At 52.7% G+C, this 25,338-nt stretch overlaps 1 protein-coding gene across 1 annotated transcript; it reads right to left on the reverse strand.

Annotated features, from left to right (window-relative positions):
* Positions 1-22,268: 22,268 nt before the first annotated feature.
* Positions 22,269-23,063, reverse strand: LOC127059825 (proline-rich protein 2-like). The gene has a single exon (XM_050976993.1). It carries the CDS (start codon positions 23,061-23,063, stop codon positions 22,269-22,271), a length of 795 nt encoding a protein of 264 aa, XP_050832950.1.
* Positions 23,064-25,338: the final 2,275 nt, after the last annotated feature.

Below are 25,338 nucleotides of genomic sequence, written 5' to 3' on the forward strand. Positions count from 1 at the left end.
GCTGTGCTGGGCAGGATTTCTTTCCATTTCTGAAATGTAAATTTGCCGTGCCCTGTCTGGACACTTCTGCTCCTCCCTGGTACTTTCATTTTCCAGGAATCCTTTACACTCAGCTCCCAGAAAGCCACATTAGAGGAGGCACAGATCCCCAGGGCAGACCCTGGAGCAGCAGCACTCCTGGGTTTGGTGGCATCCCCACCCCTTCCCCATGATCTGGCACCCAGGAGCCCTTCCCTGCCTGCCTGCAGCTCTGCCTGGCCCAGCCCTGCCTGCAGCAGGGGGCTGGGGACACTGGGGACACTGTGCTGGTGATGGGCAGGAGCTGGGGCTCTCCTGGGAGCTTCCTGGAGAACGTGAGCTGGGATGTGGGGATGGGAGCCTTGCTCCTCTCTGAGCCAGAGGAACTCGCACCCAGGAGCTGGAGCTGCTGTGCCCAGGACAATCACCTGGCCAGGCAGGTTTGCTCTCTCTGGAGGGTACCTGTGCCTTGCTCAGCAGCTGCAGCTTCCCCAGAGATGCTGCTCCCAACGTGTCCCACGGGACACACGAGGGATGCTTCACAGACAAAAACACCTTCAGAATTTCAGCCCCCTTTTTATTGGGCTTGTTACTGCTTCTGTCTTGACATTCACGTGTCCTTGCACCACTCTGCTCTTGGGCACTGCTCTGTGCCTCCTCTGGGACCAGCCCCAGCCCAGGGGAGCTGTTCAGGAGCCAGGTGAGCCCCAGGTGTGCAGCTGCAGCTGCCCCAGCCCCGTGCTGAGCAGGGAGAGGGTGATCCCTTGGGAATTTACAAATCAAGCTCCAGTGTGCACGTCACACAATGCAGCACCCACTGGATGTCAAAGCTGGATTCACCTTAAAAATAAGGGAAGACAAAGCACCCAGGAGGGCCTGGCCCGAGCTGTCCCTGGGAACAGGAGGGGTGTGCTGCTGGGTTTGGGCACCCAGGGAGTGCAGGCTGTGCCCAGGGCACATGTGGGACTCCCGTTAATTTAAGGGGAATTATGTGAATTGTACAGCATGGGTTGACTATTCTCCTGAGTATTGCAGTTATTATGTTTACCATCAATATTCATGAAGGCTCCTTAAAAAAAAAAAAGGCAGCAGGGAAATTTTGCTCTGAACCAGAGAACTGCCACTTCTGGGAGTGCCTGCAGAAGCAGTGTGTATTTCCCTATTTATTTGTCCTCTGTTTTTCTCAGAGTGCTGTCTGGAGTTCTGAGAAGAGTTGTTGGAAAAAACAAATTGTGCTGGTGCACTGCATTTTACAAGGGTCCAGAGGGACCAGGCAAGGGGAATGGCTTCCTCCTGACAGAGGAAAAGGTTGGATGGAATACTGGGAGGAAATTCTTGGCTGGGAGGGTGGGCAGGCCCTGGCACAGGTGCCCAGAGCAGCTGTGGCTGCCCCTGGATCCCTGGCAGTGCCCAAGGCCAGGCTGGACATTGAGGCTGGGAGCACCTGGGATGGTGGGAAGGTGTTCCTGCCATGGCAGGGGTGGGATGGGATGGGCTCTGAGGTCCCTTCCATTCTGGAATTCTAGGAGTCTACAACCATCATTGCTGTGTTTGGCCTCTTCAGAAAATGGATATGGTTTGATTTTTAATTTGCTTTGGAGTTTTCCAGCCCAGACATCAGCTTTGTCAAAGGAAACACGTAACTTTAGCCCAGAGAATCCTAGGAAATCTGGGTTCTCCTTGTGCAGCTCTTGTCTGGGTGGAAGCTGCAGTACAAGCTGTGCCCAGTGCCAAGGGACAAGATTCAGTGGGTTTTTCCCTGTTGTTGCTGCAAAAGCATTTTGTCTGTTGTAGGTATCACAGCCCAGGCATCGCCCCCCGTGCAGGCAGCGCTTTGGCCTCTGCCAGCAGCTGCAGGTGCTGCAGGTGCTGCAGGTGCTGCTGGCCCTGGCAGGGCAGCGGGCAGCCAGGGGTGCGGGTGGGGAGGGAGAGGGTCCCCGGCCCCGGGGTGGTGCCCCTGCCGGGCCAGGGCCCCTCTCCCCTCGGTTAAAGCCAGGGAGGGGAAGGCAGCAGCGGGCCCTCGCCTTCTGCCGGCGGCCCCGCGCCGGCTGCCAACAGGGCACTGCTCTGCCAGTTGTAAATTTTAATTGGCCATCTGGGGAAAGCACAAACCACTGACTAGAGATTAATCAGTAAATTAACCCAGGCATAATACACATTTCCCAGCGGGGCCCGGGCTGCCGGAGGCTGGGGCGGGGCGGGCGGGATGCGGCAGGACCGCGCCGGGATGCTGTTATTGCTTACAGCGAACATCCTCCCCGCGTCCCCAAATTCCCTGCAGCCTGACCTTGCCGGCGACCCTGATTTGTATGGCAGTTGCCGAGAGGTTTCCCCGTAATGCTCGACACAGATGGCACAGGTAGCGCTGATGAATCGGGGATGTGACACCTTCCCTCTGGTGCGCTGCGCCGCCGGGAGGAGCAGCCCGTCCCTGCGGCTGTGCCCACCGGGCCTTCGGGCTCTGCAGCCACTGCTCAGCCTGGAACCAGAGCTGGGGAGAGGCAAACACCGGGAAGGACAAGCTTCCCATCCTTTTAAAAAATTATTCTTATCCCGCAGAACGATTCCAGGCATGACTGGCACAGCAGGAGAGTCACATCTGGCTGGCACATCCCAGCCCAGGAGCCTCCCTGGCTGCAGATCCCTGCTGGGGACAGCTGGGGAGAGCAGAATCTCACCCTCTGCCTTGTGCTGTCCAGGTGCAAAACCCCCTTTGCCCTCAGCGGCCCATCCTGTGAGGCCGGCAGGAGCAGCAGGGAGGAGCAGTCTGGGCTGCAGGAGCCTGCAGGGTTCAGGTCCAAACTCATCTCACAGGGACAGCTGTGACACACTCCCCATGCCTGGAAGTGCTCCAGGCCAGGCTGCACCAGCAGGGGGATCACAGAATCACAAAATCCCTGCACAGTTTGGGTTGGGAGGGACTTTCAAGCTCCTCTTGTTTCACCCCTGCCAGGGGCAGGGCCACCTTCCACTAAACCAGGTGGCTCCAAGCCCCATCCAGGTATCCTGGCTGATGGAACAACACAACACAGGAGCTGTACTCACGACTCCAATTGTTGGATGGATGGAAATGTCTGCCCAGCCTGTAAAGTGCTTTGGGATATTGCAGCAAACAGCCCTGTGTCCCTCACACACCATCAGCACCACGGGGACACCTTCTCCACCACACTGGCTATTTAAGCTCTGTGGTGTGGTTCAGGTTCTTGGCCCCTAGGAATGACTCTGTCCTAAAGAAGGAGCCTGGCTCTTTGGAATTTAAATAGTTCTCCTAATAAGTGGTTCCTTGGCTGGAAATATATGGATGCACCACTGTATCGTGTCTAGGATTTTGCATTTTCCCCACTGTCTCTTCTGCCTGACATGATAATGAGCTCTGTGTTAAGCCAGAAAAAAGCAATTTTCTCCTGAGGTTAATTTCTTTGGATTGCCCACCTGAAGTGGGGAGTTGCATATAAATTCTAATTTGTACTGAAGTGCAGAAGATTGAGTTAGTTTTTTTGGCATAGATGATACAGTGCCAATCTTTATTGACATACAGGGTGTTTTGTCCTGCCTTCCTGGCAATGGCCTCGGGAAGAAAATGGTGATGAAACCAGTTGTGGTTCCTTGGGTCCCTTTGAACAGGCTCCAGCTTCACAACAAGAACCTGAACTGCCAGGGGCAGGGATGGATGGGATATTGGGAATTCCTGGCTGTGATGGTGGGCAGGCCCTGGCCCAGGGTGCCCAGAGCAGCCGTGGCTGCCCCTGGATCCCTGGCAGTGCCCAAGGCCAGGCTGGACACTGGGGCTGGGAGCACCTGGGACAGTGGGAGGTGGCCCTGCCATGGCAGGGGGGCACTGGGGGGGATCTAAGGTCTCTTCCATGAGACCTGAGTGCCATGTCCAGGCCTTCCGGGGACACCTGCAGGGATGGGCACTCCAAACCTCCCTGGGCAGCCCCTGCCAAGGCCTGGGCACCCTTTCCATGGGGAAATTCTTCTTGAAACCACTGCAAAGGACAGGCATGGTGAGGTGTGGCAGAGCAGCCCTGCCTCCTGCAGTTCTGGTCTCCTCCTCACCAGGGCTGCTGCAGGATTTTCCCTGTTTGTGGGACAATCAGCCCAGTTATTTCCTTACCCGAGCCCATTTTCTTTGCACTGAGCCTAAAGTCTGGAGCTTTTCCAGACTGGCTTCCCAGAGCAGCATGCCAGACTGCCCCCCCAGCATCACTCAGCATTTCATAGGGAGAGGCAAACTGGTGTTGTGATTAATATGTAAAACTCCTAATTAATGGTGGGTCTCAGAGCAGCATGCATAAGTAATTCCTTTGTATTTGATAACAGGGTGTATTGGAGGGGCTCTACACCTCATTACTACCCACCAATTTCCTTAAAGGGTGGGCAGCCCCTTCCTGACAGTCCCTGGTACAGCACTCAAGGGCATGGAAAAACCTCTTAATGGAGAAATGGTTTGGGTGGTGATAATTCCTTACTAAGGAAATAGGAAGGGGAGTGACCAGGAAAGGGGAGTGACCAAGAGACTTTGATTCCAACATCCCCCTTGGTGTGGGTGGGCAAGAGCTCCTCCTTCCTCAGCTGAGACTTTGGTAACACCCACGTGTTCAGAGAATGGAAAATCATCCACGACTGACTAACTGTAATTTTTATAGACTGATCAGAGATGGAGACCTGCAATGGCATCTCCTGGAGCACTGGACCTACACTGTCCTACTGAGTGGCAAACCCACCCACACTCAGCACCCAACTCAAACAATGGAACTGGGGAAAAAAGAAAGAAGAAAAGGAGGTTGGTGGCTGCAGGAATAGAGTCAGGAGGTCTGGGACCCTCCCGAGTGAGGGGCTTGGTGTGTAAAGCTGCTGCAGGAGAGGAGTTTTTCAGGAGGGGTTTTGGGGAGCAAATGTTTGTGTTTGGGGAGGCCAGGCTGGCTTGTGCTACTGGAAGTGACTGAGAAGAACATATGGTTCCATTTAATGCAAGAGACTTTGTGGATTATAATTGAGCAGATAATTGGGAAAGGGTGAAGATTATGAGAGGGTGGGACTCAGTAATTATTCAAAGCTGCTTTAAAAGACTGACAAAGTACTCCTTGACAAAGGCCTGGGAGGAGCCAGAACTTCACTGCAGCGTTTCCTGCTTCTCCAGAAGTCATGTTTGAGCAGGTGTGAGAAATGAGGAGTGTGGTGGTGGGCACTGCTGGGCACTGGGGTGCTGGGCTGCCAGGGAAGGGCAATGCCCTGGCTGTGGTACCTGTGCCCAGCCCAACGTCCTCATCCATAGCCGGAACCTGCTGGAGTGGAAATTTCCACGGGGATGTCCAAAACCACAGATAAAACTGTAGAGCTGGCAGAGGGGAGGTTCAGATGAGATTTTGGGAAGGAATTCCTGGCTGTGAGAGTGGAGGTTGTCCAGAGCAGCTGTGGCTGCCCCTGGATCCCTGGAGGTGTCCAGGGGGGTTGGATGGGGCTCGGAGCAGCCTGGAGGTGTTCCTGGCAGGGGGTGGGATGGGATGGGCTTTAAGGGCCCTCCCAACCCCTCCCATTGCATGGTTCAGTGGTTCTGGGCCTCAGTGTGAGCCCAAAGGTGCTGCTCAAGCACCTTGGGAGGGGCTGCTCTGCACCCACATTGCTTCTTTGACTCTGAGGAGTGAACACTGATTTCAATTATTTAAAATTCTGGCCTGTCAAAATATGTGTGAATAAACAAATCTGAGCGGGCAAACAACACGCTCATATCCCAAATATTTCTTCTCTTCAGCACGCCTCTCCAGAAAAGCCCGGACGTGTATCTCAAATAATTAGATTTTGTTCAGTAATCAAACTCAATCAGACGGATTCTCTGTGAACTACTTTTATACCCACAATGAGGAATGTGTGTCGTTCCCCGTGCATTTGCATATTTTTCCATAAACCTAAAACCAATCAATTTTGAAGAGTTATGATAATATAAAGAATCTGAGGCAATTACATGTCTTTTAAACAGGGATTCAAAACGCATTCTGCTGGCAGGGTTCATGGAGTAAAGCAGTCAAAACTTCTTTAACCCTTTTGGTGGCACCTGGCTGAGGGTGCTGTGCTGGGGCTGCCCATCCTCCTGGCTCATTCCTGTCCCAGCCCTGGGCTGGTGCTGTCACTGCCCTTCTGTGGCTCCAGCTCTGGTGGCACAGCCCTGCCAGGGGAGCCCCAGGGGCCGATAGGCAAATTAGCAGCACCACATTTTCCTCCAAATATCACATCCGCCGCCATATGGGCTGGAACGCAGACTTCTCGGGGATTTCATTTTCATAAACAGGGAGGAATTATGCAAAGTGCTATAGGTACGGCTTGGAAATGTTTTTTTAAAACAGCCATTTGGTGGAAATGACTTTTTAATGATTTTTCTCTGTGGTTCTGCCTGGCTGTGGAAGCCTTTTCCATGTTTATTAAGTGGCAGAGACTTTTGTGCTGTTAACACTCTGATCCAGAGCAGGCAGAGCATCTCTGGGGGCTCGGATGGGCACCCTGAGCTGCACATCCCATCTCACAGGCTTCACCTCGGAGGGCAGCTGTCCTCAGAACCCTGGCCTTCCAAAAAAAGGGGACTTTTTTCAGTGTATTTGTGGCCATGCTGCACCTCCAGGGACCAGGCACACATGCAGAGCTCCTGCCCAAGGGATGGGCAGCTCCTGAGGTGAGCATTTATAAGGACACTACCCCCACCTCGGTGGCAGCAACTGGAGCCCAGCTGTCACCTCGCCGTCCGTGCCCTGTGCGTGTCACACCCTGTGCGGCTGAAAGGACAGACAGACGTGCCAGGAGCAGCATCATTCAGGGGAAAGCAGGTGCAGGAAGAAGATATCTCAGCGTGCCTGACAGGGAGGAAAGCGTGTTTGCTCAGAGTATATTGGAGACCCAGAGCCGGGGGAGGTCGCGCCTGTGGAAATATTACCGCTGTAATCTCGGCAGGGCCGCTCGGGCTGCGCGTGTCCAACACGGCCGGGGCAGCACGCTGGGCCTTCCCCACGGCCTCCCTGCCTCCCACAGCCTGCCCACGCTCCCCTCCACCTGCCTCTGTCTCCATCCCCCGACCTGCCCGCACCTGGGGGGCCCACAGTCCGCGCCAGACCTTCGTGGACATCCTCGTGCACCCCTTGTCTTCTCCAAACCCCCGGGGACATCCTTGTCTTCTCCAGACCCTCAGGGACCCCTTGTCTTCTCCAAACCCTTGGGGACATCCTTGTCTTCTCCAGACCTTTGTGTACCCCTTGTCTTCTCCAGACCTTTGTGCACCCCTTGTCTTCTCCAAACCCCCGGGGACATCCTTGTCTTCTCCAGACCTTTGTGTACCCCTTGTCTTCTCCAGACCCTCAGGGACCCCTTGTCTTCTCCAGACCCCTGTGCACCTCTTGTCTTCTCCAGACCCTCGTGCACCCCTGTTCTTCTCCAAACCTTTGTGAACCCCTGGTTCTCTCCAGACCCTTGTGCACCCCTGTTCTTCTCCAAACCTTTGTGAACCCCTGGTTCTCTCCAGACCCTTGTGCACCCTTTGTCTTCCCCAGACCCTTGTGCACTCCTTGTCTTCTCCAGACCTTTGTGAACCCCTGGTTCTCTCCAGACTCTTATGGACCTCTGGACCCCTCCAGGCCCTTCTCGTGGACCCCTAGTCCTCTCCAGACCATTGTGTACCTCTGGTCCCCTCCAGACCCTTTCCTCAGTGGATCATCTGCACGTTCAGGATCTGGAGAACGCAGGAAGTCTGAAGGCTGGGGACAGGAGGGGGTGACAGTAGCCAACAAAGGGGTTCCAGCTGTGTCACTGCTGATAAAGGTGGCACTGGCAAAAACGTGGCAGAACAGCCCAGAGAACAGAGCCCAGCCTCTCTGGGCTGCAGGGATGCTCTGGAGCAGAGGAGGAGCAGGAATGAGCTGTGGTTTATCAGCACAAGCTCCTCAGGTATGAGCTGTGCTGCTGGTGGGGTGGGAAGGGCAGGGGGCCAGGGAGGAGGGAGGATCTGCAAAAAGCAGCTGCTGTTGTTCAGGAGACCCAGGGGCAGCAGCAACACCCCTGCAGAGCCTCAGTTCATGTAAATTCATATTTATTGGCCTTGTTGTTCTTCTGAAAGGGGCAGAAATTCATTCTGCGTCCCTGTCATTTGTTTCCTACTGGAATATCTTTCACCAGCATTTCCAGTGTCCTCTCCCCGTGCAAATGAGTAATGGGGGAAAGTAACTTTGGAAATGACATTGCAATGTAATCATCCATATTGTGTATTGTGGTTAAAATTGATTAAAATAATATTGAAACTCCCCCAAGGGATTATGCAATTATAAGTCGAGTCCCAAATGGAAAAGGTTTTTGAGAACTTGGCAGATGTCTTAATGAAAATGAAGCATTATAGTAATATATTAGTGCTATTTGTATATTATTGACAGCAGGATCACTAAACTGTATAAATTACTGTCCACAAGAATGGCTGAATTGTTTTTCTTTCAGGAAATTTTTAATCAAATATAATTTCAGAAAAATAATTGTTTAATTTTGGCCTTACCTTTGATCCGCACGTTGATGGATCAATTATTAAACCGAGTTTTAGCCACTCATTCGCTTTGGAAGTTGACACTTTAAATATTTGATTTTGCACCCATTTTGTTTTATTACAGAATAAATTGTGGCGAATGCCAGAGACTATTACATGCAGCCCTGCGATAAAAGCTGGTGGGAGGCTCCAAGTTTTGTTTGCTCCCTGGTGGAGCAGCAGTGGGGATGGGAGGAGGGCAGGTCCCCACGGGGATGTGGGACCCCTTGGAGCCCCCCTCAGGGAGGGGGCTTTGCTGGGTGTTCCCTCTGCCCCGCACACAGCAGCCCTGCAGGAGCAAACACAGCCAATTCGCATCGGGACTTCCACTCCCAGACAGGAATTTCTGTTCCAGTGGTTAGCAAATAAACTGCCTGCCTGCAAGTACATAATATTTTAGTCTCTAATTTTAAAAATATGCTGTATTTTAATATCTTCTTTTAAAACAGATACCACTTTTTATGAAGCACTACATGAGTTGCTGATGGATAAATCACCCAAGCATGGTTAAAGAGACCCTAATCTCCAGATGGTACCAGATCCATTTAATTGTATCCTCTGACCTCATCTCACCTGAGCCTGCATTAAAATCATAATACAGTTCAAGTGTAAAAATGATATAGTGTTTATTCGTCCTGTTTATAGGGGGGCAAACACACAGTTAAATTCAGATGTCGAAAATTAGTGTAGTCATTTGAAAAGGTTGAGTTAGATCAAACTGACTCTCAGCATTTTATTTGCCCCTTTTTTATTCCAATGGCTCTGTTGCTGCAGCTCGGTGTCTCTGAATGAAGGGGGATGCTGAGGGAGAGCTGAGGTGGGTTTTGGGGCACCACAGAGGCAGGCCCAGCCCTGGGGAGAGGGGTGAAGCATTTGGTCTCATTTTTCATTTTCACCGTGTGTGATGAGGACAGGCCACATGGACCACAAATGCACTGCAAATATTTTAATATTTGAGTGCCCAAACCATCTCTTCCCTTCGTGGTCCCATCCTCATCCCCAGCAGATGGGGATGCCCCTTCCCTTCTGTCAGGGTGACCTGCACACCCCACAGAGAGATGCTTCTCCCTCCTCTATCAGTGTTTGGTATGAGCCTGCTTTCCCAGGACCATGGAATCATAGAACATGGAACAGGCTGGCTGGAAAGGATCTCAAAGCTCATCTCCTTCCACCCCCTGCCATGGGCAGGAACCCCTTCCACGAGCCCAGGTTGCTCCAAGCCCTGTCCAGACTGGCCTTGGACATTTCCAGTTCCACTTCCCTCCCACTCAGCATCCTCCCATGGGTGCAGAGCCCCTGGGCTCCCACCAGAGCTGCTCCTCCCCAGGGTGATCACCTGCACCACACCCCACCTTGGGGGTTGACCTCCAACCCTGCCTGCTGCTCTTTAAAGTCAGTATTTTTGTAATTGGCCAGAGGTTAGACTTTGTAAACTCGTGGCTGTGGGAGGCATTAATTATCCTGCTCACCCCGCAGTTAAATCCATGCCTGAAGTTCCATGTGAAACCCAGGCTGACCTGTGTGTGGACATGGCACCATCTCTTCACCAGGTAAGAGCAAAGGCTTCTCCATGGTGGGGGGAAGCCCAGGGGGGGATGGAAGGAAGGGAGGGAGGGAGGGAGGAACACAAATAACCAAAATTATTATGAATGCATTGGCAGAGCCAGGTTAGCAGTTTTACTGCAGATATACTGGATTATGGAGAGAATTGAATAATTTATCCAGCAATTTTCACATAAGCAATATTATTAAAAATGAAGACATGAAAAAAGAGGTTAGTTATAGTGGAGAATATATATAGGCCATGAATAAATGTATTAGGCAGTAAGAGTAGTGAATGTTTTAGTAGGTTTAGACTAGATTAAAAAAACTTGTATTTGATTTCAACTAAGTCCTAAAATATCTGCTGGGAAAAAAGCCCAGCTTAGGGTGGGCAGAGGCAGAAGGGCTCCATGCTCGGTGTGTGTGATCTGGGAGCAGTGCTGGGAGGAGAGGGAGCTCCTGTGAGCCCGGCGGTGCCCGGAGCTGCCCCACGGCCCCGGGACACGGCCCGGTCCGGGCACAGCGGGGCGGCCGAGAGCTTCCCGGGATCCCTGCTGCTCCTTGGCTATCCCGGGATCCCTGCTGCTCCTTGGCTATCCCGGGATCCCTGCTGCTCCTTGGCTATCCCGGGATCCCTGCTGCTCCTTGGCTATCCCGGGATCCCTGCTGCTCCTTGGCTATCCCGGGATCCCTGCTGCTCCTTGGCTATCCCGGGATCCCTGCTGCTCCTTGGCTATCCCGGGATCCCTGCTGCTCCTTGGCTATCCCGGGATCCCTGCTGCTCCTTGGTTATCCCGGGATCCCTGCTGCTCCTTGGTTATCCCGGGATCCCTGCTGCTCCTTGGTTATCCCGGGATCCCTGCTGCTCCTTGGTTATCCCGGGATCCCTGCTGCTCCTTGGCTATCCCGGGATCCCTGCAGCTCCTTGGCTATCCCGGGATCCCTGCTGCTCCTTGGCTATCCCGGGATCCCTGCAGCTCCTTGGCTATCCCGGGATCCCTGCTGCTCCTTGGTTATCCCGGGATCCCTGCTGGTGCCCCAGAACGGTGGCAGTGCTAACAGGACAGGACGGTGGCGGTGCCCCAGGACGGTGGCAGTGCTAACAGGACAGGACGGTGGCGGTGCCCCAGGACGGTGGCAGTGCTAACAGGACAGGACGGTGGCGGTGCCCCAGGACGGTGGCAGTGCCCCAGGACGGTGGCAGTGCTAACAGGACGGTGGCACCCCGGGGGCGCGGGCAGCGCTGGCAGTGCAGATGCCGGAATGGCAACGAGGTCCCCGCGCAGCCCGGAGTGTGTCTGTGCCCGCCGCCGCCTCCTTATCTCTGCCCGCACGCTTATCTCGCCTCCCGCGCCCTGGCAGCCACGCCGAATGCTGATGAGCCGCAAGCTGGTGGCGGCCCCGGCATTTCCAGGCGGTGGCTTTGGGATCGAGGGGTTAGTCTGGTAATTAGCCCGGAGCATTCTCCTCCCCGGGCACGAAGGTCGGGGTATCGCAGCAACAGCCCCGGCGCTGCTGCGGCTGCCGGGCCACGGGCACGGCGGGGCCCGCCCGGTTCGGCTGCCCGGGCTGGGCCTGGGCTGGCTGCTCCAGAGTCACCGAGTCACTCACAGAGCACGGACAGAGAGAAGAACATCTCCGGAATCTTCGTGATCCACCCATTAGAACTGTTTTTTAAAAGGAGGCACAGTAAAGATATATTTGTTATGTGTATTTCTATCTATATCATCTATCTATATCTATATATCTATATATCTATATCTATATCTATATCTATATCTATATCTATATCTATATCTATATCTATATCTATATCTATATCTATATCATCATCTATATCATCATCTATGTAATCATCTATATCATCAACTATATCATCATCTGTCATCTATATCTACATTATATATATAATGCATAAATGCATATACACAAAACATACATATATATATCATACACACACACACACACACACACACACACTATTTATTTATTTATTTATTTAATTTATTTATTCATTTATACTTTCTGTAAGTGGTCTAGTGGAAGGTGTCCCTGCCCATGGCAGGGGTCTGGACAAGCTGAGCTGTAAGGTCCCTTCCAACCCGAACCATGCCATTATTCTGTGATTGTATATATGTGTATGGGAGTGGGTAGTGTGGGGAGGACTCCCCTGCCCAAGTCCAGCTGTGGACCATCTCTGGAAGCCAAGAGCCATGGCAGGATGTTTAAATCACAGCTCTGTCAGCATGGCTGGGACAGGCATCTGAGTTGGGTTCATGTTTTGTTGTAAATACAACTGAAATAAGTTTTTAAATACAGATGTATATGTATCTGTGTGCATACAAACCCAGCCTCCCTTTTTTTCTTCTTTTTTTGTAGGAGAGCAAAACTCAAAGCTCTTTTGGTCAGTTGTGACTCAGCAGAATGGCCAGGAGAAAGCTGAGAGCAGTTCTGGATCTGAATGCTTGCTCTCTTTGGGGTTTGCTCCTTGCTGAGGTCTGTTGGGTTTTCATAAAATAGCTTACACTGCCCTGATGCTCCTAAAATAAGGCCACGAAAAAAATTCTTTAAAATTCTGATTTTCAAACTAAATGATGGCATCTAAGACCAAAGCCCCTTCCCACTGAGACTGACAGTTCCAGCGTGGTGGTGCCCCGGGACACCAGATTCCTGATGGTGGGACTGGCAGGTCCTGACTTTTATACTGCTGTCCCATCCCATCCCATCCCATCCCATCCCATCCCATCCCATCCCATCCCATCCCATCCCATCCCATCCCATCCCATCCCATCCCATCCCATCCCATCCCATCCCATCCCATCCCATCCCATCCTTGGATGGAGGGGAAGAGGACACAAAAGAGGACCCTGGTGTTTCCCTTGGGGATGCTGGTTCCTCACCCCAACACAGGGCTGATGTTTCCCCCTTCAGCTCCAGGTTTATTTTTTAAAGACTGAAATTTAGGATGGAGGAACCAGACCCACAAGGGTTCTGGTCCCACGGTGCAGGTGGGAGCCCCATGTGCCCCTGGCATTCAGATGCTCATTGGAAAAAATCAAATTCATCCCCCTTGCTGGGTCTCTTGGGGCCAGATGGGCCTGGAGATGGGAAGGAGTGTGCTGGTGGTTGTGAGGAGCGTGTGGGGTCACCAGAGACCCCAGGGACTGGTGGGGCCAGGGTGAGATGGGTGTGTGGGGTCACCACAGCCAGCAGGGACTGGTGGGGCCAGGGTGAGATGGGTGTGTGGGGTCACCACAGCCAGCAGGGACTGGTGGGGCCAGGGTGAGGTGGGTGTGTGGGGTCACCACAGCCAGCAGGAACCCCGCTGGAGGGGCCAGGGCGAGATGGGAAACGCCAGGACTCTCCTGCCCCAGCAGTGCTGCGGGTCCTGCCGAGCAGGACAGACCCTCAGCCACCAGCACCCTGCTGATGCTGGGGATCCCGGGGAGCTGCAGGGCTGGGAAGGAGCAGGACAGGCTCCTGGTCTAATGGTGCTCCAGTTCTGTGCTGCTTCTTCACATCTGGTCGCCAAAGAGTCACTCTGTCACCCTGCAGCCTGCTAATGAGATCCCCCATTTAATTAATACCATAAGAATTTTAATTCTGACTGAATCAATTTAACGTGATGTGATTTTGTCAGCTCTATTCCCCAAGTAAAAAGTGAGCCTGATGCTTATTACATACATCATTTCACGGGCTCTGCATTCCCTGCTGACTTAAACAAATTCTAATTAAGACTAATTAAAGCATCATTTATGAAAGCGCTTGTGATAGCTATGCAAACATTCTGGGTGGGTATGCTTTGCATAATAATTATCCTAGTTAATATTAAGGCTAGGTCCTTGGCAATTAGGTCTTTGAAACAGAGAGTTATTCTGAATTTAGCCCTTTCCACTGTTAGCAATTAATAACAAAAAATAATGTGCTAAATTTATGTAGTGACTTCATTAACCGGATGCATTTAGAAGTTGTAGGTTTGTTTGCATTTTCAAGTTCAGGCATTGTTTTTGAGCCAGGTGAGGATATTAAACCAAAGGAGGGGGTCCTGAGGCCGTGTCGGGAGGAGCTGTGGCTGCAGTGACACTCCCACTGGGAATGTCCTGTCCCCCACGGACCTCCTCCAGAGTCTGGTTACAGAGCAGGAACTGGCAGGTTTAAAACATTCTGAAACAAATCAAGCATTAGCTCCGTTTGGTTCAGTTTGTGCTTCCCAGGTTGGAGAGGTTTTCCAATTCCTGCAGCAGCTGGTGGAATTTGGGAGAGGAGGCTGGAGAGCTGAAGGGATGCAGTGCCACTGGGTCCACTGACCAAAGGAGCATTTCCTTGGCTGGTGCTTGGTCCAGATAATCAAACAAACCTTCCCAGCCCTGTAAGAGCATCTGGGGCAGGGGGCACGGTGTTGTGCGTGATTCTCCAAATATTCTATTTTTTCTCTGCAAGCAGAGAGTGGCCTGGGGTGTGTGTAACAGCTCTGCTCCCTAAACCCTGCCCAGGGGAAAAGAGGTTGGTGGAACCTCCTGCTCTGGTGCGGGTCACAACTCCCACACACCTTCAGGAGGTGCTGCGGGACACAAGGTGATGTTAAAAACAGGATAAAAAAATCCTTCCATGAACTTCCCAAACATTTTGGGTGTTTGGGACCAGAAAAACTATGGATTTCATCAGTGGGGTCTCATTTTCTACAGAGTTGTAGAGGGAAGGCTGTGGGAGGCAGCCCTGGCTTCCGAACCACTTCTGTGGCCCTTCCATACCCGAGACCTTGTGCACCACTTCAAACACTTCATCTTGGTGCTGACTGACAGCAAAGTTCTGCCTGCCCTATAGCTTTATCCAAATTAAGGTGACATTTGGTACATCCTTGTGACTCCTAATGAGAAGGGTTTATGCTCCTTGAGGTCAGCTGTCACTTAGACATGGCATAGAGTCACAGAGTCCGAGAATTACGGGAGGGTTTGGGTTGGGAGAGACCTTAAAGCTCATCTCCCTCCATCCCCTGCCTCGGGCAGGGACACCTCCCACCCGAGCTGGTTGCTCCAAGCCCTGTCCAACCTGACATCTTCCCAGGAAACCTGATCAGGTGGGCTCGGGGTATCAATCTTGCTTGTCACCCCTGTTTTCTTGAGAGGTTTTTTTCTGTTCTTGGCTGTTATTTGTAGTTTGGAGAGCGAAGTGCACAAAAGCCACTCGGCTCAGCTGAGAGACCACTCTGGGGCAGAAGGGCTTGGTGTGCACAGGCTCTGCTCAGACAATCAGGAGGCAGGAGAGCTGCCAGCCCGGCAGCACAGTAGAAATCTGGGGACAGTGGTGGTTTAACACCATGAGAGGTGGACACTGCTGTGCCTGTGGCTGCAGCTGCCCTCACACCAGGAGTGGGAAACGTTGTCCTGGGCTGGGCTCTGTCTGGAAGGAGAAGCAGCTGGGAAGCCCCGGAGAAGGGCGTGCCAGGGAAAGAGGAAGTGTCAGAAATGTCAGGAGTGCCCTCCCAGGCCTGGAGTCCCCCTGCCCTGGCTTTGGGGAAGCTGCTGCCTGGGCATCTCCCTTTGGCCCAGCCCGGGGTGTTCCCCTGCACGGCCTCCACCCAACACACCAACACGGCACTGCTTGTGGCACAGGGAGGAGCACAGCCATCCCACACACAATCACAGGGTGCTCGGGGTTGGAAAAGCCCTCTAAGGTCACTGAGTCCCCCCAGCACAGCCAGGGCCACCACTGACCCCTGTCCTCAAGTGCTACACGCACACAGCTTTCACACTCCTCCAGGGATGGGGACCCCAGTGTTTGGCCAGGCAATCCGACTGGAAATTCATGCTGTATAAACAGAGGGAGACATCCATTTATGCTAATTTTGCCTGGGTAATTTTTACCAGCTTTTTGCTGTATTAGCTTTGGAGGCTGCAGCGTGTGACTCCCCGGTATTGCAGGATTGACAGGCAGCTGGTGCAATAATAAACCTGTGATTCCCACCCTGCCCAGGGCTCGGGGAGGATGGGAACAAGACAGATATCTACCCACTCACCATTTAACGTGCACTGCTCCTCGCTGAACATGCAGATGGCATGGCGGTCCCAGATTTCATTTGAGTTAATCTAATCCCTCCACTGCTCCCACTAGAAAGGAGGGCATTAGCAGCCATATGTCAACCAGATTTGTCAGATTATTCATTACAATTAATTGCTGTTCTCACTTAAGGCCTTTAAGGCTGTGAATTGCTCTGAATTCTATTGCAAACACAAAATTATGAGTAAAAGACTTTAGCCCTGTCATTCAAATTTCACGCTGACCTTTATCAGCTTTTGGCTTTTCCATGGGTGCTGGGCTGAAAGCTTTCTAATTGGGGCTCCATTTCTTCCCTTCTCCAGGTAAGAGAAGGGAAGAAATGTGGTGTGGCCACCACGACATGGGAGAACTCGCTGGGCAGTATTTAACTGCCAGCTCATAATGCATTAGGAGGGTAATGAAACGAGCTGGCTGTCATAATGACCCAATATACTAATTAAGCCTCTAAATACTGCAGCTTTTTAAGACATTTTCTGTCCTGGGCAGACTTTTTGGGGCTGTGTTTCTCTTTGGTTTGTTTCGTTAGCTAAACTCCTTCACGAGTTGTTTTATGGATCATCTTTAGGTGAGGAACTCCTGGCTGTGAGGCCCTGGCACAGCTCCAGGGCCCTGGCAGTGCCAGGAGTGATGCTGCCCACAAAGTGGTCACACACATGGCTGGGAATGGCCTCTGACATTCCCGTTCCTCTGGGCTGCCCAAAGAAAGGCATTAAAGCAGGAAATGTAAACCTCAGTGTGGAAAAAGTCCAAAAATGTAAGTCTAATTCATAACTAATTTTCCAAGAGCTCTGCCCTGATGCACTCTCAGCAGCAGCAGCAGCAGCACTCCCTGCGCCCACCACAGCATCCCCCTGCCTCCGCTTTGGGCACCTCCCAGAGTGATGTGCTGGTGACCAAAGCCATGGATTTGGGAGCTGGCAGGAAATCCTGCCTGTGCTGCTGCTGCCTCAGAGAGGGAGGCACTCCTGAGGGTGTCACTCTCCGAGATGCACAGACATATGCATATGTATAGATTTTTATATATAAACACCCATTTATATATATACATACACATAGGTAAATGCCTCTGTGTGTGTATAAACATAATTTTAAATATATATATATAAAATATGTATTAATGAACAATTAGCAAAGAGATAATCTCACAATCTGCAAGTACTTTGTATTCCAGTCTGTTCTCCCCGTGAAGCGTTTGGATTCACAGTCTGTAATCTCACTTCTCCTGCCAAAACATCAACCTGAATAATGTCTATTTACTTTTAAACCTTGCTGAGAGAGAGGAATTTACAATTCATGGGTGGCACTGCCCGCCACAGCCCGGCCCTGCACAGCCCAGAGGGAAACAGGGCAGGGACAGGCAGGAGGAGGAGGCTGGGGTGGAGGGGAGGGGGCTGGCAGGGGTCTGTCAGTCCTGTGAGGGGGCCAGGGTGGAGGGGAGGGGGCTGGCAGGGGTCTGTCAGTCCGGGGCTGTGAGTGTGTGTGGTATTTTCTGGGTCCCCCATCAGAAGAGGAAGGAGTGAATCTGACTCCATGTTCTTAGGAGGCTAATTTATTATTTTTAAAGAATGCTATACTAAACCATACTAAAGAATAGGGAGAGGATACTTACAGAAGGCTTAACAAGACACGAATGAAAAACTCATGATTCTCTGCAGAGTCTTGACACAGCCTGAGATTGGTCATAAAGTTAAAACAATTCACATGGAACCAATCAAACAATGACCAGTTGGTAGACAATGTCCAAACCACATTCCAAAGCAGCAAACACAGGAGAGGCAAATCAGAGAATTATCGTTTTCCTTTTTCTCTGAAGCTTCTCAGCTGCCCAGGAGAAGAAATGCTGGTGAAGGGATTTTTCAAACAATACAAATGTGGGGCTGCATGTGGGATACAAACAGGATGCATGCAGGATGCAGGGAACTCTGCAGCATGGCCAGGCAGGGATGCAGGGATGCACAGGGAGCTCGGTGCCATGGGGAGGATGCAGGGATGCACAGGGAGCTCTGTGCCATGCTGAGGATGCAGGGATGCACAGGGAGCTCTGTGCCATGGGGAGGATGCAGGGATGCACAGGGAGCTCTGTGTCATGGGGAGGATGCAGGGATGCAGGAGGAGCTCTGTGCCATGCTGAGGATGCAGGGATGCACAGGGAGCTCTGTGCCATGCGGAGGATGCAGGGATGCACAGGGAGCTCTGTGCCATGCTGAGGATGCAGGGATGCACAGGGAGCTCTGTGCCATGGGGAGGATGCAGGGATGCACAGGGAGCTCTGTGCCATGGGGAGGATGCAGGGATGCACAGGGAGCTCTGTGCCATGCTGAGGATGCAGGGATGCACAGGGAGCTCTGTGCCATGGGGAGGATGCAGGGATGCACAGGGAGCTCTGTGCCATGGGGAGGATGCAGGGATGCACAGGGAGCTCTGTGCCATGGGGAGGATGCAGGGATGCACAGGGAGCTCTGTGCCATGGGGAGGATGCAGGGATGCACAGGGAGCTCTGTGCCATGCTGAGGATGCAGGGATGCACAGGGAGCTCTGTGTCATGGGGAGGATGCAGGGATGCACAGGGAGCTCTGTGCCATGCTGAGGATGCAGGGATGCAGGAGGAGCTCTGTGCCATGGTGAGGATGCAGGGATGCAGGAGGAGCTCTGTGCCATGCTGAGGATGCAGGGATGCACAGGGAGCTCTGTGCCATGGGGAGTATGCAGGGATGCACAGGGAGCTCTGTGTCATGGGGAGGATGCAGGGATGCACAGGGAGCTCTGTGCCATGCTGAGGATGCAGGGATGCACAGGGAGCTCTGTGCCATGGGGAGGATGCAGGGATGCACAGGGAGCTCTGTGCCATGGGGAGGATGCAGGGATGCACAGGGAGCTCTGTGTCATGGGGAGGATGCAGGGATGCACAGGGAGCTCTGTGCCATGGGGAGGATGCAGGGATGCACAGGGAGCTCTGTGCCATGCTGAGGATGCAGGGATGCACAGGGAGCTCTGTGCCATGGGGAGGATGCAGGGATGCACAGGGTGCTGCCCAGCACATCCCAGGGATGAGGTGAGCAGACCCTCTGCCCTTGGCACACGGAGCCAGCCCCTTCCCAGCCCAATATTGGCCAGCAGTGGCTGTTATTAAACATACAATATCCCCGCATGCAGTGACGGAAGAAATGATATAAAATTTCATATAGCCACCCTGGTGTATAAACAGGCTAAATCCCTACACATTTCCAGCCCTCAGCAGTCTAAAGGTTAAAGCCTGTCAGCTGGATTTCACAGATTCCAGGAAGGAATGGAGAAGTCACGCCAACTCCTCATTGTACACCAGTGATCAAACATCTCCTCATTACACTTCAATATTGTTGCCTCTAAAGGTCACCATTGCTGAACATAATCACACAAAATCAAAACTGCAAACTTTATATATCATGGAGGTAGTAAATAGCTCGGAGGTTTATTTTCTGGTGCCTGAACAACATTCTGAGCCCATTTATAAATTCCTGGGTGCTGTGGCATGAACCGAGTGCATTGCAGGGGCTAACAAAAGCTTCAATTAAATCAATTTCCTGTGAAAAATATTCAAAATAATTTATTAGGTCAGTACCAACTGGTCTAATCAAGCAATTGTTCCTCAGCAACTTGAATTTGCATAATTAAAAAAGAATTTTGATTATTTAGAGAAACAGCGGATTTTTAAGAACATGATTTCTACGTCAGATTCCTTGAAACACTTCATCCTTGATGCAGAGAGGATCCTGGAATTTATTGAGATGTTTCTAAGATGTGCTATAAATCCTGGATCACTCCATTATTTTCCTATTCACTGGTTTTCCTGAGCATTCATTTAGCTCAGCAGAGCCTCAGCCAAGCTCAGCCACAGGCTCCCTGAAAAACCATGTCTGCCCTTTTCACCTCAGTGAAAACACAAAAACTCAGACCTGGGATGGATGGACCCTTCTCCAAACTCAGGCCAAGAAAGACAGGAAAACTGATCCTGAAAAGAGAGACTGGCAGTGCAGTGAGCAGTTTTGCAGGAGGATGGATTCATGGATGAAAAGAAAAACTTCCACCAGCCAAAACTATCTGCCAACTACTTGCCAAATTCAGCTGAGGGCAAATCTGAGGAAGGAGAAAACATAAAGCAGAAGGATTTCAGCTATTCCATGGATGGAATGTCCAGCCAGCCCCAAACAGAGATGTTTGTGGATGAAGAAGGAACACCCAGTGAAAGTCCTGCTGCTGGATTCTCCATCCCCAGGCCCTTTCCCAGCTGGATGCTGCACAAGTATTGGAGAAGGGTCAGAGTCAAACCTGACCCGGCTGCTCAACTTCTGTCTCTACAAAGTCAGAGCTCAAAGGAGATGGAAAGGTCCATCTATAAGATTATTGCCATTCATTTAGATATCTAAATCTGTGCCAGCAGGTTTAGCTATCAGATATCTGAATTCTTGTGACACAAGTGCCACAGGGATGCTGCAATCCCCACTGAAGTCCCAGATTTTTGCCTCTGCAGCCCACCTGCTCTGCCAGGCAGGCTCAGCCCCATTCCTGCCTGCACCATGGCTTTGGTGTCCCAGCTGTGCTGCCCCTTCAGCAGACTGGACAGAGAAAATGCACCAGGAGTTAAGGATTTTCCCCACCATGTGCTCACCCACACAATGGAGGTTTGGCCTTTTAACCCTTTAGCCTCTCCCAAGGTTCTGTCCATTGACTCCTTCTGTCCAGTGGTGGAGATCACTTCCTCAAATCCCGACTGCAGGTCAGGAGTTGCCATAGCGACAAGCCAATCCTCCCAAACATCCCAAACCCAGGCTGTCCCTTGATAACAACCCAAGGGGGTAAAACAGCCATAAATCTGCAAAACTTTCCTTAACCTATGGACATGTTATTTGTCTGTTAACAGTGAGAGCCAATCATTGCATTACTCATCTATCACACCTACAGTGCCCTGGTACCTGCCCAGGTGGGGCTGTGCCCAGTGTGGGGCTGTGCCCAGTGTGGGGCAGTGCCTCAGTGCCCTGGTACCTGCCCAGGTGGGGCTGTGCCTTGCTGAGGCAGCGCTAGGAGCTGGGGCTGTGCCTGCAGCCAGGGGTTTTGTGTCTGCTGGCTGTCACCCACTGGGTAGCCCCTTGGGGAGCACTGGCAGGGCTCCTGCTGACGATGCCCTGCCTGCAGCCCCACAGACCCACTGGGCTCTGCTCCCACCGAGGAATGTGAAGCCAGCTGTGTGCAGGGCATCTCCTGCCTGGTGTCCCCGTGGCTGGGCACAGGGTCCTGTGGGGCAGAGGAGCCATGCCAGGGTCCCTCTGTGTGAAAGATGTGTATTTTATGATTGGCTTTTCGCAAATATTAAAATGAATATTACATGTGTTATGTTAGAAAGTTATGCTGTATTAATTTTCTTAAGTAGTGTGTTAAATAAAGTTTTAACAAAATGTAAAAATAGAAGCTATGCTATGTAAGATACTTTTTTTAAAGAAAGGACTTGCACTGAGATAGCAGCCACAGGACACCTGAATCTTTCAGAGAAAGTGAATTTATTGCTCCACTATTAGAATAAACACACTTCTTCCTGCCTCGCTCAGCCCTAAAGACGCCGTCAGGATTCAGAGGAAGAAGTTGGCACTGACCAGACAGAATCCTGTTTTTGAATGGAATTTATGCACCATGTATGAGATGTAGGGATATGCAACAGGTTGTTGTTTGTAAGGGCTAATCCTCCGTTAACGTGGGGCCTTTTTCGGGCTTCTTTTGCCCAGAAAAAGGTACCTGGACATCCGTAACTCTTTGTTTTTATTGTCTCATCCTGTCCTAATCCAAATTGTCCAAATTATTATTACCCTAATTATATGGCTATTTTTATAACCATTTTGTTACTATTAAACTTTTAACACTTTAAAACCAAGAGAGTGGGGTTTTTCACACCTCGGCCGCAGCCCCTCGTGCTCCCCTCGCTGGGCCCGGCCATGGCCCCTGGGGTTTCCTCTCCGTCCTGCCTGGTGCCCGGGGCCGGGCAGGGCTGGGGCAGTGCTGGCTGCTGACACACACTGCAAGGAGGTGACACACACTGCAGGGTGCTGACACACACTGCACTAAAAGGCTCCTTTCAGAGCGGAGCTGGAAGCCCCCGCGGGCCCGGCGGCCGCTCCCGGCCCTGGCGGCCTGAGGGCTCGCGGGGAGCTCTGTGCCCGCCGGAGCGCGGCCCCGAGGGCTCGCAGGGAGCTCTGTGCCCGCCGGAGCGCGGCCCCGAGGGCTCGCGGGGAGCTCTGTGCCCGCCGGAGCGCGGCCCCGAGGGCTCGCGGGGAGCTCCGTGCCCGCCGGAGCGCGGCCCTGAGGGCTCGCAGGGAGCTCTGTGCCCGCCGGAGCGCGGCCCCGAGGGCTCGCAGGGAGCTCCGTGCCCGCCGCAGCGCAGCCCTGAGGGCTCGCAGGGAGCTCTGTGCCCGCCGGAGCGCGGCCCCGAGGGCTCGCAGGGAGCTCCGTGCCCGCCGGAGCGCGGCCCTGAGGGTATCGCGGGCAGCTCTGTGCCCGCCGGAGCGCGGCCCCGAGGGTTCGCGGGGAGCTCTGTGCCCGCCGGAGCGCGGCCCTGAGGGTATCGCGGGCAGCTCTGTGCCCGCCGGAGCGCGGCCCCGAGGGCTCGCGGGGAGCTCTGCCCGCCGGAGCGCGGCCCTGAGGGCTCGCGGGGAGCTCCGTGCCCGCCGGAGCGCGGCCCTGAGGGCTCGCAGGGAGCTCTGTGCCCGCCGCAGCGCGGCCCTGAGGGCTCGCAGGGAGCTCTGTGCCCGCCGAAGCGCGGCCCTGAGGGGCTCCAGCCCCGACACTGCAGCACAGCTCCGCTGCCTCCTGGGGAAACCTCCCCAGAGAATCGACCTGCTCCGGAGAGGACAGGAACAGGCTCGGCTCCCATCTCCTGCCCGGGGCAGTGGGATTTGGCTGAGGGCCCTCCCGGGACAGAGCCTTTGGTTTCCCTCGGGGAAGGTTTGGTGCCTGCTGGGCTGGCACGGATGGAACACGGCCTGGCCAGCTGCGCACAGCTCTGCCGGGCCAGGACCTGTCGGAACTCAGGACATCCCTCTGGCTGTCCTGGACTGCCCAAACCCCTGCCAGGGGGCTCAGAGACCCTGGCACAGAGCCCAAGACATCTGTGGTTTTGATTGTGACCCATGGAGAAATTACCAACCTTATATGAAGGATTACAAGCCAGGATAGATTGAGTAGAATGATAGTGAATTTATCACAGGGTGAAAAATAGATTTTTGGGGGTTTTAGAATGGGGGTTCAGGGGGGAAAATGGAGGAATCTGGTCATGTCCAGCCTTTCTCCTTCTTCTTCTCCTTCTTCTTCTTCTTCTTCTTGGCCTCCACCTTCTGGGTGATGGTGGCACTTTTGGATGGGTTTAGAGCAGGAGCTCACTGTCTAACAGAGGTGATAGGTAGTGGGAAGTTATGGTAAATATTGCACAGGTAGTTTTTAGTATAAAAAGATAACAACACTGCCCTGGGGCAGGTAGAGTGCCTCTGTCTGTCCTGCTGAGCGGATCTGGGCAGAACAGAGAAAGAATTTTATAGATAAGGAACAATGAACAACCTTGAGACTGAGAGCTGAAGAGCTCTGAGTCCTTCCTTGAGTGCCGGGCTGGGAAAAGAGACTTTGTGACATATCTGGGGGTCACTGTGGGCAGCCAGAGCCCTGAGAAGGAACCTTCACACAGAGCTTCTCCCAGCACTGGAGAAGACCTCTGAGATCACAGTCCAACCTTCTCAAACTTCTCTGCCAACATTCCCTGCAGAGAAGGCTCAGCCCCACCGGGAGCTGCAGAAGCTTCCCTGGGGACCAGACCCCTGGCACTGCCAGCACTGGGGGTCCCATGTCAGGATCCCTCTGCAGGAGATGCCCCTGACACTCCCATGCCCACCACGGCACAAACTCTCTCTGCATTGGAAAATAGGTAATTTCTCCAATATTCCCAGTGAAAGCAACGGGATGACCTGAAAAGTGTTATCTAATCCACACCAAGAGGTGTGCCCAGAGCTCTCACATTTCTCCAGGAAGGCTGTGCCCTGCTGTTTTGATGTGCACACTCGGGGCTGGTGTGCTGAGCTGTGCCACGAGAGCTGCTCTGCACAACCTGGTTCTGCTGCTTTGTACCACGACAAAGGGCTCGGGCTCCTATGAATAAATCTGTAACTAGACCACACACGATTATTAGGCTCCATACCAATTGTCCCTCATTAATGATTCAGAGGAGCCATTAGCATTTTGAGGCAAACAAGGTGTACTTAGTTAGCGGGACACGACCCAGCTGTCATTAAATTATATCTATGATTAATGATCTTCAGAGGCAGAGCTCGGAGCCTGGGCGAGGGTGAGGGGACAGGGAGGGGGGTCACGGCTGGCAGGGGGATGTGCAGGGCCCTCGGGTACAATTGTGGGATGGTTTGGGCTGGAAAAGCCCTCTGGGACCACGGAGCCCAGCTGCTCCCCCAGCACAAGGCCACCACTGCCCCGTGATCCCCAAGTGACGCATCCACACTTTTCGATCCCTTTTCAATCCCTTTTCAGGGCTTTTCAATCCCTCCAGGGACGGGGACCCCACCCTGCCCTGGGCAGCTGTGCCAGGGCTGGACAGCCCTTCCAGGAAGAATTTCCCCTAATGTCCAACCTGAACATCTCCTGGCACCACCTGAGGCTGTTTCCTCTCGCCCTCTGGTGTGTTACCCAGAAGCAGAGAGAATTTGTTTTATTTATAGAAAACCTGATACCTTCTCAGCAACTGCAGATTGTGATCAAAGGTGGTTGAGGAAACACAGAGCCAAAGGTTGAAGCTGAGGGACGGGTGACAGCAGTGTCAGGGCAGGCACAGCCAACAGCTCAGGAAAAATGGTGCAACATTTAGAGAGAAAACATTATTTTTGCTGCCAGATTTTAATTTAATTAGGGATTGTTTGGGTTTTGTTCTTTTGAATGCGGTTTGTTTATGGCTGTTGGTGGAGGAGTCTCACTGCCATGGCAACGTGCAGCAAACACACGGAGAGGCTGGCAGTGCTTTGTCACGGGCTGTCACTCACCTGCCAAGGGAGGGGAGGGAGCTTCCGAACAGCAGAACTGGGAAACTCTCAGAAAAAACCCGGGCTGAAGCAGTGACAAGTTATCTGCACTCACCACAACTTTTCACAATACTC

This window comes from Serinus canaria, chromosome 7 (assembly GCF_022539315.1).
Source record: "Serinus canaria isolate serCan28SL12 chromosome 7, serCan2020, whole genome shotgun sequence".
In the NCBI taxonomy this organism is placed as follows: Eukaryota; Metazoa; Chordata; class Aves; order Passeriformes; family Fringillidae; genus Serinus; species Serinus canaria.